Here is a 14,741-nt window from a genome sequence, read left to right as displayed (position 1 = left end):
TGATGCTTATGCGGAAATGAAGATCCAAATACAAGTCAAACATTACTTACCCGTAAATTCTTAATCTGCAATGTTCCTTGTTCTTGTATAGTTGCTCTTGGATCTCTACCCAGAAAAGTAAATCCCTCCTTTAACCAGCTAATTACAGGAAGAGGGTCACCAGTTGCTTTACATTTCAGCAACGCTGTGCCATCTACTGCTAGTGTTTGGTTGGCCGGGCCTTGTAGAATTATGGGTGGAGGTCTATCTGTCAAAACTAAAGGATACGAATATTTTCAGGATATTTTAACTTCTAAGAAGTTATATTATACGATTAGATGTGAATTACACACATATTATAATTTATTCAGCATATTCTTTATCCATTATGTATTTATCGTCTATATATACTATACATACGTTATATTTACTGAGGACATACTATTATTTGTAACTAACTCTGAATTACCGACAGTAGATGACAACGAAATAAATTCTGACATTTTAGTATTGTTGAAAGTCTTAATCATATTGAAATTAAAATTAAAAAATAGAGAGCTCATGGCAGTTATTCATAAAATGTCCATTTTGTCTCTTATAGGCATATTTAAGAAAGTCTGTGGAGTGTCATATGGGTATAAACAATTTTTACTTTTGCTTTTATTATAAATATATGCATAATACATAATATCTCCCTTCAAAGCACCTTGCTGTATTCACATAGATTATGATATTTTGGTTGATGTTAAGTTACTAGGTATAAACACTTTATTTCCAAGACTATGACACTGGGAGTTAGAGTACAGTAATCCAATTCGGATGACATGATTTTACTATTCCTTAGAATTAAGCAAAGAAATCTGTTTGTACTATATTTACGGTATGAAAAAATAGCGTTTTCATTTCAAATAAGTGTTTACCTATATATCAATTTCTATGTTCATCTGGGTAAAATTTATACAATATCATAAACTTCTAGTTCAGTGTTTTTTAAAAAATATTTTGTAGCAGTATTTGCAGTGCCTTTGGAAGTATTTCATAATGATTTAGGAAGTATATCAGAATGTATAGTATGATTTAAATGGGTGATACAAATAGGGAGACAATTGGATGCAAACTTTCATCCAGAACTCATTAGAACACTACATAATAAAGCTGACATGTCCATCCATGTCCAAGTGAGGCTTTCTTAAGGGAAAGTTCTGTATTCAGCATAGAGTTTGGTTAGCTACCCAAAATATTTATGTATGTTTCTATTACATTTATGATATAATTACCAAAAATCTTTATATCATATATAAACACAAACTTCCACAGAAAGGAAAGAAAAAGAATGGTGGATTTTAATGATTTAATGATTGCTAAGCAACTATGAGGAGAAAGTGGCTTTGAAGAAAGTAATCTTGTGTTAAATATACATAATCAAAATATCATTTTGGTCATTAATACTCTAATATTCTTAGTCCACAGCTTTCATGAACAATAGTTTATATGATTAGCTATTTCCCAATCCATATGCATCATATTTACTATTAGAATTCATGGTTTGGGGGGAAAAACATTAAATTAACCAGCACTTTTATAGCCTACCACGAGAAAGCCAACAAATTTTAATTTAAAATAGAAGTTATGAAATAGATCCACTGCATGTCAAGATACAGTGGATTTTCAATCACACTAACACTACTACCTCAAAATATATATTACAATGTGTGCTTAGGTCTGTGTGTGTGTGTGTGTGTGTGTGTGTATGTAAATAAATATATATTTGTAAATGTACACATATATATACATAAATATATATATGTAACAACCTTATAAAAACCTAAGAAAACAATAAAATTTTGTTTGTATATTATTTGTAAAGAAAAATTAGAACCAGTTATTTCCTGATTTTCTTGATCAAATTCTTCATTTTAAAAATAAATAAAATAATCTTCAGATAGTGTGAAAACACGATATACACCAATACTGACTCATCTAGCAGTAACTGCACAAACTGATATTCAAACTGAATATTCATGGAAATTACTTTCTTTATGGGTCATAAATAGAAGGCCAATTCACAAAATATTATAAATGATTTCTAAATTTAATGAGAAAAATGGGTCTGCATTACCAGGGTAGAATCTATTTATTCAATTTTAAATATTCCTACTCCTTTGTTTCAATTTAAATATCTCTACAGAATTCAGGTAATTTCTTATGACCTGTTTTTATTTTTATATCCCTGAAATCATTAGATACAGCCAAGGACATCTAATTAGTTTCTTTCTTTTTTATTGCTCAAATGAGTAGCTCAAAGTCTTTTTAATGAATTTGATCAATAAAGTAATTGAAAATCTCCTGGCCAGAAGGAATTTTCAGTTTCAAAGATGTTATGCGTGAGAGATGACCACAGGTTTCCATGACACTGAGGTCAAAGGTTAAATGAACATTTAGGGTTTCCAGTGATCTGTGAACAACTCCATGGTTTTCTCTAACTATGCATTATAAATCCTCAATAAACCATTCATATAAGATCATGGTGTGACATGTATTGTCAATATAATATATAAATACATTTCTTCTTTCCAGTCCCTTTAGATTCTATTGACTCTACTCAGAATTCTCATTACAATTTTCTCATTCTCTGAGATACAGAGCAAAAGAAAAGAAGAAATGAACAGTGCCAATGAATTAATGAGAAGGTCTTCTAAAAGGATATTTTGAAATTCAAGTATATTGAAGCATCTTCATTCAATCTATAATCAGTAAAATTATCACTCAACAGAACATTTCATCACCATTAGCAATCTCATCTTATATGAACACTTGAGTTAAAAATACTTCCCAGAAAGGAGTTTAAGTGCAAAAATGTAGCAACAGAAACATCTCTATGGATGTTTTGCTTGTTTCTCTGAACACAACATACGTTTTTATTCTACACTGGAATTTCAATTGGCTCTAAATTGCCCTGGGTCACACCCTCCAAAAAATGTTCCAAATGAAAATGATAGCTCATGTACCATTAAATTGTTAACCAATCTGAAAAATTCAAAACTATGAATAGAAGCAAAGTCATCAGCCAATGTGGCAAGTTAATATTAAGAAACAGTTATTTATAATAATAGTGTCTGTGTGTGTGTATGTGTTTATGTCTTGAAGTTAGAGTTTTTTACTGTCAAAATCAATAACTCTATAACCTTCATTCAATGTTTTTGCAAAAGGATCTTTACTTTGTGATTGCTTACTTAAGTAAAAATCAATGTAGGAATTAATATTCATGCCAGTTGTAACAAAATGTTCACAATCATTTCAGTCATTAGGTTTAAACTTATTTATCACTCTTTTACTTTGAACCTCAGAAACAAAGCTAGAATAACTACTGTTCCATGAGATTACGTCATCAACCAACACCAGGAAAATAAAAGTCTTCCTTTTCATTGCATCGGACATGATTCGGAATATCTGTCCTATCAATCGGCTCTTCTAATTCATCAATTTTGCTTTCTAAAATATGGTTTGTCTTTTATATAACAATTTCTTTATTTAGAAATGTTTTAGAGTCTGTCCTTTGTAAAATAATGTAAGCAGCTAGATTAAAGTGGAGGTCTTCAGGATTATGTTTGGAATATCTTTTATATATATCATATATATATCATTATATATATATATCATATATATCGTATATATGATATATATCACATATATATCATATTATATGATATATAACACATATACAGTATATATGATATATATATATCATATAAAACAACTTAGGCTATGGCCAGAATATCTTGTTTTCCCAGTATATGTACCTGGATATTTTTGTTAATGGTAGAAAATATATGGACTTTAAAAGGATGAATAATTATCTTTTATTTCTTTTAAAAAATACATAGGTATTAAGGATCAAAACTCTTGCCCATATAAAGGAAGAATTTCTTAGCATTGTTACTCTTGAACCTGACTTCTTTCAGTTTCATGACAGGTCTCTGCAACATCAGCAGGTACAGCTATTAATGACTGAATGTTCCCTCAGCCAATGTTTGTCTGTTCCATTCATTCCTATTCCTATTCCTAATAGGTGCTGAATCAGGCAATATCATGGACAGATATTAAAAAAAATATTTCCTTTCTATTAATTTTAAATTACCACATAATATACATGTAAGTTTGATTTATAAAAGTGAATCAAATTTCATGAGCAGAGAAGGAAGAAAATCAAAGAGGTCACAAACCAAAATTCTTGAATCTCAGAAGTCAGCATCAAGGGAAAATAAAAACCTCACAAACCTCAGAATATAGGAGAATAAGAGAGAATTTTTGTTTTAGTCATCACAGAACAGGGCTTAAATTCATACTCAGGGTCAGGAAGTATCTAAACCTGCCTACCTATCAATTGTGACAAATAAGCAATCAGGGGAGAAAAAACAGATTATGAAAATCGCTATATTTTTTTCAACTATCACTATAAATGTAGCCGTTTCAGTTAAGATTTATAGTACATATGTACAAATAAAAAATAACAATTTTAGGATCCATCAGTAGTTTGGAAGGTATTTAATTAATTTACCTTAGTGAATGAATAATTAAAAAGTCATAGGATATCATAATGTGATTAGCTAACTGAAAATTCATCTGTTTCCATTGATAATATTAAACATGATATCTCTTCCTCTTTCATGAAATAAAATTATTAATATCCATCAGAAGCAATCATGTCAGCATAAGACTAAAAACATATACAGATGACATTATACACACGAAGTATGATGTCATTTATTTAAAATAAGGCATCATTCTATTTTTAAGAATAAAATAGATAATCTTTGATATTCTTCTTTGGGAAAGCAAATGGTATTAAATCAAGGAGAACTAGAAACTGTTAAAAATGTTATTTTACCTAGAGTTAAACTTAGAAGATAAGCATTCATTTACATAGTTAGCAACCCAAAAATTTCACTTGGTTAAAATGGAACTTGAAATAAAAGGTACTATTTTCCTAAGACAAATCAAACAACAATATCGCACCATCAGTAACTTCCAGTTGAGCTTTTGCTAAAATGCTTCCAGCCACAGTTAGGGCCTGGCAGATATAATAACCCGCGTCTGATCGTTGAATGTTGGTTATTGTGAGGTCTCCAGTTGGCGAAACAGAGCATCTACTGTTGGGTTGCTGGGGTTGGTTTGGGAAAAGCAAGTTCTGTGGAAGAAACACAATCTCATCAATATCTTTTCCCATTCAGAAGGACAATTACATTAACAATGGCTATTATGATTACTGGAATATTGTTGGGAAAAGAAAATAAAGTTATTATAAAAATATGGTGTTGAAATGACTAAATGCCACATAGTGTTTCACTGGGAACTTTTTCCAAATCATGCAAAAATAATGTGCTCTAAGAAGTCAACATGCTCTATTCTGAAGGAATAATCCTTTAAAATACCTGGATCTTTATCTTAACCATTTACTCTCTCCCTGACTTACTGCTAGTTACTCAATATCTTTGAAACATGATTTACTCATCTGTAAAATGGGCATAATAATGACTCTCATCAGACATTGTGATAATGTGGAATGTAACTTAACTATGCATGTGAATTATGAACTGCATATTACTAAGGAATGCAAAATCAATTTCCACTTCTCATTTTGAATACTTGATGTAATTATCTGAATTTCTCATAAAGATATTCAAAAGGGTGTGGCCGAGACTGACAGAGAGAGACAGCCAAATCTTCTCCTGCTATAAGATTTCTGCAGATTGTAACAGGTTTTTTTTGAATGTTTATTTATTTTGAGAGAGGGGGTGGGGTAAAGAGAAAGGGAGAAAGAGAATCCCAAGCAGGCTCTGCACTCTTAGCACAGGGCATGATGTGGGGCTCGATCCCACCAAATGTGAGATCATGACCTAAGCCAAAATCAAGAGTCGGACGCTTAACTGACTGAGCCACCCAGGTGCCCAAGTAACAGCTTTGAAAGGAGGTAGGTTTAAACAATACCATATATGCAAGATTAAGCAAATCATTGAAAATAAAAAGGAGATGCATAATGCTTCTGAAGTGTGCATGTGCCCTTAAAGAATTTCATAATATGGACTTTTTATGAAAAATTATTTTATTATACATCTCACATTAAACACAAGCAGCTGAATCATAAAACTTTGAAAGTCCCTATATGAGAACAGTAATGTTAACTTGGATGACCCATGTTGCTTTACTGTTGTTCAATTAGGTAAAACATTTGGGTATAACAAATCATATTGAGATATGTTTCCAGGTTGGATTATAAATAAGAACATATCAATTTTTATGTTGTATTTACTTACAAAAAAGCACATTATAACCCTCTGGGATCTGTTTCTCGACATAGTAATTAATTTTCCAGGTTTGTAATTAAACAGTTTCAATACGTTACAATCAGGAGGTAATAACATTTAATTAAAGGCCTAAGACACATTTTCACCTTAAAATGTTTTTACCCTTGAAGTAATACCAATGGAAGAGGATAAAATAGGGTATTAACACTTTTCAATTACGCTAAATGACTTTAATCCTACGAATGATGTCCTACTTTAATTAGAAGCTCTTCTCTTTATTGCAACATGATGGATGTCCACTTTATTAGATTTGAGTGTGACACTATAAGCCCACTTTACATAAACATTACCATGTTATTAAGCCCTTTCTAAAAGAACTGATGTTTGCAAGCATGTCAGGAATATAATTTCAAAATGCTATTGCCCTCCTATAAAACTTGTATTACTATATAAGGCCCGACATTTTCATGCATATGAAACAATTTGAGAACAAGCTAATTCTCTTGTGGAATCCAAATATATTACTGAAATAAACCACCTAAAAAAGAAGGGTCTAAATTTTAAAGCTACTTGCAAATGATACAATAACTCAAAGTATGCACTTTCCTGCAATTAGCCATTAGAATACTAATTTACATAGTACTAATACATCAGATAGGCTTAATTCTCTCTGGGATCTCTTCCTCTACAACGTAATATCAGTCCACCTTCTAAATGATTCGTTGACATGGAAAATGGCATATGATTGAGGTTAACCCATCATCTTTATTCGCTGCTTGTGTGACATAGGCACAAGAAAATGGATTGCAAGCAAAACCCAGGAATTCTACAGAACTCCTCTTGCCCTGAAGTGGCTGGGTATCCTATTAGTGCTAATAGGCATTATCAGCACATATTGAGGAATATGGACCATTAAGTCCAGGCTCTTAACTCTCTCCACTGATGGAGAGTCATAGATCACTGTAAAAATTGGATACTGGAGACAGTAAGACCGATTTATTTTTCCTAATATTCCAATTCATAATTTAAAACTTTACAATTTGCTCAAGCAATTCACTTTTATTCTCATTTACAGTCTCTCTCTCTCTCTCTTTCTCTCTCTGATGCAAGGGAGATAGATGAAGATAAGAAAACCAGACCTATGAACATAGTCAAATCAAATTATCTAACTGGAATTTTTTTCCAGAGATTAATGTCTCTGGGATTACATGCCACTTTGTCAAATAACAGAAAAAGAAGTACCTTAATGCTATTTGATTACTTTAAAAAACATTAAAGCAGAATGTAGCATATTTAAATATCATGTTTATTGGGCCACAGGACCAAAACATGTTCTGTTTTGACCAAAACATTATGATGCAATATCTTGTATCAACCTAGAGCTATTTTAGGGCATGATATTTACACATGGTATAGCTGTATCTATATAATAACAACATATATAATAATGGGATTTGACTCAATACATGGATTTAAAGTGTAAATTTGCAACAATCAAGTTTCTCTACATCATTATATTTATAAAATTGATAAATAAATAACATATTCATATCACTATGTTTGCTATCAGTGGCTTAAAGGAGTAACTTTTATGGACCCCATAGCCCCCCAGGGTGGGTGAAGGGAGGGAGCTACAGGAAAGAGAAAGGATCTTGTAGAGCTACCACAGCTCTGTAGGGTTCACCCATCCTAGGTTTCTCGAACACTGTGTGAGTCTGGGGCTTGGTGAGGGGCAGTAGTGTCCGGGCAGTGGGGGAGTTCAGGTCCTGGCATCCCTGGCCTGAGCAGAAGTATGAACTTGCCACTTCAGCCAGGATACAGGGGAGGCACTTCACATTCTCCTCATTTCTAACATCTTGTCAGACCTTCATAATGTGCAAAGCAGTTTCACGTAGAAACCAACTTAATCATGTAATCCTCATAACTTATGCAAAGTAAAATGTATTATTCTCACACTTTAGATTAAGAAAAGAAGCTTCAGCGAGGTTAAATAGTGCTATAAAGATCGCACACTCATAAGGAGGGAAAATGGCTTTTGAATTCTTTCCTTTTTCAAGGTGTTTGTGTGTGCACGTGTGCACACACATGTGTGATAACTCTTTCATGTTGCTTTATACTCACTTTAGAGTTCAGGATGTTTTCATCAAAAGGCAAATTTTAAGTGAAGAATCAAGAACTTTTGTGAGTAGATATCTATTCAGTCACTAAGTAGTTAAAAAAATGAATATTAAAGCCTGGAATAGTTCTTTTTTTTAAAGTCTATTTATTTGGGGCGGGGGAGAGAGAGGGAGAAAGAGAATTCTAAGCAGGCTCTGTCAGTGAGAAACCTGACGTGGGGCTTGAACACATGAACTGTGAGATCATGAACTGAGCCCAAATCAAGGGCCAGACCATCAACCGGCCGAGCTACCCAGGCACCTCAGGCCTGGAACATTCTGATGTGGGATAAAGCAATGGACAGCACTTCATCTCATCTTTCTATCACTACCTTTACATCCCATAAATCATAAGGGAAGTGAATCAAACAAGGAGCTTGAGGAAAGGGAGAAAAACAGTTTGTCTATCTTATACTGAGTTGCTAAAACTGCTAATTTTGGGTAGTACAGGAATGTATAGGAGTCCGTGGCATTTAAAGATGATGATGAAGTCAAACATCCTGATGCTTCTCTACTCAGATAATCATACATAAATTCTGACCAACAGGTTTTTTTTTTTAACATAGCCTAAAAATCTATCATCTTTGGCAAGGTTTTTAGATTTCCTCAGACTCTTAATCATGGTTTTCATCATTCCCCAGGAAATTCTTCCAGAATTTGGACTAACAATAACAGGGGCTGAAATCTCTTTCTGAGAACTGTATGCCTCCTTGAAGATTATTCTGGAAAGTCTACAACAAAAATATCTCTGGGTCCTTTAGGAACTCACTGATAAGTCCTTAGGCAAAGAACAGTTTCTAGTGTAAGCTAGAAATGCCATTCATTGCCTGAGAACCTAGAGGCCAAGTGCTTGTCCAAGTTTGGGCCAAGTTGTAAGTGAAAAAAAATTAGTGTATTAAATTGACTTTGAGCAGAGAGTCTGAAAGGCCATGCCACCCAGAGATAGCCATGAGTGAACAAACCAGGGCATGGCAAAGAGCAGACAAGTGTTGGCTCTTTCTGGTATATAATGTGTTATATACCCCGCTATGAAGGAACCCAGAAGAGATGATGGAAGTAAATACTTCTCCCACTCTTAAATGGAAGTATCCTTAAGTTACTGGTAAAGAAAAGGTATTTATACTATCTATCCATGAAAGGGGATTGAAACTGGTTTCTAGGTGGACTGATAAAGGAAATATTGTTTGGCCGTTTTACATGTGCCTGGGATAGTCTAAGCACTTTTTATATACAAACTCATTTAATAATCACAATTCCACTCACTGCAAAGAAGTAAAATTATTTTTCTGTTCAGAGATTTTAAGTAGCTACAGATGAGACTTTTTTCAGATAATTTAGTTACACAGAGTTGTACCTATTCTTTTTAAGAGACAAAATTTTGGACAACTCACACTAGACAATAAAGAACATTATATTTGAACATTGTTCTCTCCTTAGAAATAAAATAAATACATCATTGATAGCAAGAAAAGCCAGACAAAGTGAGGAGCACCAGAGATAGGAGGGGTTCAGAAGAGCAGTCAAAGTTCATACTCACCTGGCTGCCTTCTTTTTGCCAAAAAACAGCTGGCTGTGGGTTTCCTTTAGTTTCACAGGGAAATGTCACTGTTCGACCTTGAGCAACAATCTGATCTCTTGGCCTAACCACAAACTGTGGAGGAGCTATAATTTAAAAGGAAAGAAAGTATATAAATATCAACCATTGACAAAGAAAAAGATATCAGAGAAAATCTGGCAGTACATGGATGGCTCAGTGCCAGACAGAAGCTACAGTTTTTAATTTTTTTTTTTTTAATTTTGTGAAGCATTTTCCAAAACATGATGGGGAAAGGAGAAGAGCACTCTATAAAATATAAGGAAAAGAAAAGTAAATTTATCAGTAGACATTTTCTAAATGTATATTATTAATCCTGTAGCTCATATATTTGCATAGGAAAATAGATTTTTAATGATGTTCTAATGTTTTTAAGGAAAAACATGGTTTCCCAATTTGGTTTTGTGTTTTGCATAGATAAAGGTAAAAAAAAAATCACTTCATTATACAAGTATCTCTTCTGAAATTAGTCTATTCACAAATATTGGCCATTCCTATATTATTTGTAAGACGTTGTTCTATGTGCAGAGATACCAGAAAGCTTAAAATATAATTCCTATCCTCAAAGTGTTTATAATCTAGAATTGAAGAGTTAATGTGTTGAAGACATCAAAGGATTGAAGAGCTGGGAATTAAATACAAATATAACTAATGATATAATGTCACGTATGAAAGTAGTTGCTTCTACTTAATTCATTTCATTTAGATAAATAAGCATTAGTCAGACAATTACTATGTTCCCCTACAGGACACTAAAGATACAGAGATAAAAAGTATCTATCTTGCAGCTTTCAAGGAACTCACAACCTAAGGGGAAACACAAAACATGATGACAACAGCAAAAGGAAGGTAAAACAATGATCTAAAACCATGCTAAGTTCAATGATTGATGTGCTTTCAGAGCACAGCACAGAGGTATCCCATTCTGTTATGGCAACTACGAAAGGGTTTTTGCAGAAAGTGCACATCATGGGGGCATTAAGGAAAGGGCAGCATTTAGGTAAGTGGTGAAATGAGCACATTCCAAGCAAGGAGTTTACTGAGCAAAGTGCAAGAAGCAAGAACACATCTCGTGTACACTGTGTAATCTGGCAGAAATGAAGGGTCCAGGTTTTGTAAACATCATTGGCTAAAAAAGATGGATTTGGATGCAGCCTAAGAAAGTCTTTGAGAAGCCCAAGTGGGGATTTTCTTCAGGCTCTTTCTACGCTAAGGAGTGCTTGATGCAAAGCAAAATCGTTGGAAAATTTAACCCTCTCAGGAATAAGATATGGATTGTGAGAGAGGCACATCAGTCAACAAAGTAGGAAGTCTGGTTGGAAGATGAGGGAAATGACATAGGCAGAGATAATGAGACCTACACATGAGTAGCTCCATTAGAAAAGAGAATAAAATGATGGGGGTAAAAATCCTAAGGAAGTTCAGGTTTAAGTTGGGAGTTAACTGTAAAAAGAAAGAAGAAAGTGAAAGACAGGAGACAGTATATCTGGAAGTTTTCACAATGACATCTTCTACATATCAAAGCCCACTCCTGTTGAAGAAAAAACAGCGTATTTATTCCATGACTTTTCTCATCATCTGTTTACACTTTAAATCATTGCTGATGCTGAAAAACTTAAGACCAAGAAAAAAACTTTAAAATCAATGTTAATTTTTAAAACCTGCTCTACATGGCAACCATCCTAAAATGTGAACTCTAAACAATTAGAACAAAAAAATGACATTCAATAAAGGTCTTTACCCAAAATTCTTTCAGCCCTTCAGGAGTACACAAGAGCAGGTCCAAGAACAGAGTAAATGTAGGGTAGCCTCACACATATAACAAATTACTCATTCTTACAAGAATGCTAGTATAGAAACAGCAGCCGCATTTTTTTTTTTAATTCACTGAGATTTGTAGTGACTTATTTTTTGGTGTTCTATTAGACTGCCTCCCAACTCGACACATTCAACACATACCCCAGGGAGAGCGGGAATAAATCTACTAAGTGAAATTTTCTTCTATAACTATAGATAACAGAAGACTCAGTCTAACGGGATGGAGAACCCAGATTTATGGATCTATTTGAAGAGAATGTGGTTTATGTTGCCTTGCATTTTCAGGAGATTACTTGCCTCTTACAATCTTGTTATTTCTACACAATTTCACTGAATCAGCAGATACATTGATTTTTGTTCCATGTTTTCTAATAGGAATGATAGATTAAATCAATGTTACAAAATTACTTCAGGGACAACTCTTAAAACATTGCAATGTCCATTTTTCAGGGAAGAGGTGAAACTACCAGATTATTTACACCAAACAAGACTTAAGATTGGTCTCTATCGTCTGTAATATCCAAGAAAGTAATGTATATTAAGTAAAATTTAATGATCAAATATAGTTCCCACTTCTTAGTAATCCTATGAAAGACAAGTTTAGTGCCAATATGGACACTAACTAAGCCAGAAGTATTGAGTAACTTAGCTTGTATCTCATTAAATAAAAAGTAGATTTAGTAAAAATCATTTAACAGTATGATAGAAGTCACATATTCAGCTTATTTGTTCATTTGTATTGCTTTGGCTCACATAACTAGTTAGTAAAATCTTACAGCTCCATATGTGCTATGAAGCCCTTTCCTTATATAATTAATTTTTAAAATGAAATAACCGAGAATACACATGATTGAAATCATCAAATGAAACACCAAATTACAAAATGAAAATATATTTTATAGTTTTCAGCATATTATGCCTACTCTGTATCTATCCATCTATTTCAGTAAAATGAACATCTATACTTTAATTATAACTACAGATTTCCTTAAATTTTTAAGCTTTTAAGAACTTGTTAGTAGATGAGTGATTTTGCAAAATGCTTTTGGAGTCTAGATCCTATAATTTTAACCAGCTGCTAAAAGATACCCCCCAAAAGGACTGGCAAATGACCACATCAATCTCTCCGCTTTCCTGAAAACATAGGATTCATTCATTTATTCATTCAAAATGCATTGACTACAAATTATGAGACATTCTGTTTGGTACAGAGGACGGAAAGCCAAATAAAAAATCAGCAGAAACTCCCAAGTAAATAAGTAAATAAACACAAATACAGAAGAGTATGATTTGTATAATAATACAAATAGCAGTGGGCATTGGGTGAGAAAGCTTAGAAAAGCAGCAAACAGACCAGGTGATGAACATGGAAGATGAAGATGCCAGAAAGGGCTATGGTTGAGTTGTGTTTTGAAGCACAAGTAAGAGTTCACTGGATGAAGAGAAGCAGGTCACTTGGAACAGACAGAAGCAGACATAAGGCAGAGACACAAGGGGCTGGATGTGTTAGTGGAGGGTAAATGACCTTAAGAATAAAAAGATGGAGATTCAAAAGTGTTAGAGGGACAGATAATTTGCGCTAAAATAGCTTAAATTTTGCTCTGAAAGCTATGGATACCTGTTCAAAAATGTTGATGCAAAAAGATGTAATAAAATTTGTGTTTTAGATAGACTGTTCTTTGTAAAAGAGAAAGGACAGATGTGAGGCTGGAAAATCGTAGCAAGCCGGGCAGAAAATCCAGTAGAGGACCGTTAGTCATGGTAGCAACTAAAGAGAACATTTCATCAGAACTCTTAAAGGACAAAGAAATTCTGCAATATTACAATGTAATATTTCCTAATAATGATAGAACCTAAGAAGGCAGGGAATCCATTTTTTTGAGTTTTTACCCAATACTGAACTTTTTGAAAGACCTCTAACAAAATACTCTCAGCATTTGTGTTGTTCATGCTGTGAAGTACTCTTCCACATGATGTTTATTTATATTGTATTTTTATTCCAAAGTATTATAAATATACTCCACTTCTAATGTACCAAATAGTTTCTTATCACCAGAACTTAAGCCACACTGGAATGGGACTCACCTTTATCATTTCTAAAATTAAACAAACCAAAATAAACATATCAAAGCCAAGCAAAAAAATTCAAAAGTATTTAAGTCTCTGAAAAAGTACATCCTTTCCTATTGTCACTTTCATTTGGACCACCAAACAAATTGCATCAATCACTTTTACTTCTGTGGACTCTGTCTGCTCAAGATCTATATTGCAATCTTCTGTGAAGGGATATCAGCTGAAGGAATTTATTTTTGAGGTTTTAAAATGAAAAACTGCATCAATAATTCTTCTGCTAACATTTCACATTTTCAGTATTTCTGCCAGGTGGCAGTGAAAATGGTTTGAAAAGGCAGTGCTTGGCTGAAGGTACCAATGGGAGGGAGTAGACAGAGAGGTGGCATTTTATCAATACGGCACGGTAGCAAAAAGTGTGCTATACATAAAATGGATTTTCTATGATGCTCTCATTATACATAAAAAAAAACATGATTGGGTCCTCAGGATGACAATTCAAAACACACATTTAAACCCAATGTGAATTAAAGAGGTTGAGTTATAAACTCCAGAAGAATATGCTACTTACAGAAATGGCAATTCTCTTACATATTTCTAAGACAGAAGACTATAAAATACATATTTATATCCTCTCTAAAATCCAAAAGCAGTAGACAAATCTTTTGTGGCTGCGATGTAATAACAGAGTTGCTTAATCTGCTAAATGATTATACCTTATTGTTACAGCTGTAACAAGAAGTGAGATGAAGAAAATAGTGGTACAATTCAGTGTTCAATTGATACTCACAAGTTAAAAACAATAGCTTTAGAGGAAGA

The 14,741-nt window shown here is 33.3% G+C and overlaps 1 protein-coding gene across 19 annotated transcripts in view; it reads right to left on the bottom strand.

Annotated features, from left to right (window-relative positions):
* Positions 1-14,741, bottom strand: part of ROBO2 (roundabout guidance receptor 2) — a 1,697,359-nt gene that overhangs the window by 103,346 nt on the left and 1,579,272 nt on the right. For all 19 annotated transcript variants that reach the window (XM_060640255.3, XM_078452891.2, XM_060640254.3 and 16 more), the window contains 3 exons: positions 9,978-10,102; positions 4,996-5,167; positions 51-256 (listed from right to left, as the gene is read on the bottom strand). In XM_060640255.3, coding sequence (XP_060496238.1) covers positions 51-256; positions 4,996-5,167; positions 9,978-10,102 — 503 coding nt within the window. The remainder of the gene's footprint in view (positions 1-50; positions 257-4,995; positions 5,168-9,977; positions 10,103-14,741) is intronic.

Source organism: Panthera onca, chromosome C2, assembly GCF_046562875.1.
Source record: "Panthera onca isolate mPanOnc1 chromosome C2, mPanOnc1 haplotype 2, whole genome shotgun sequence".
NCBI lineage: Eukaryota > Metazoa > Chordata > Mammalia > Carnivora > Felidae > Panthera > Panthera onca.
Note: the sequence above shows the minus strand (reverse complement) of the source record. Positions and strands in the feature narration are given on the sequence as shown.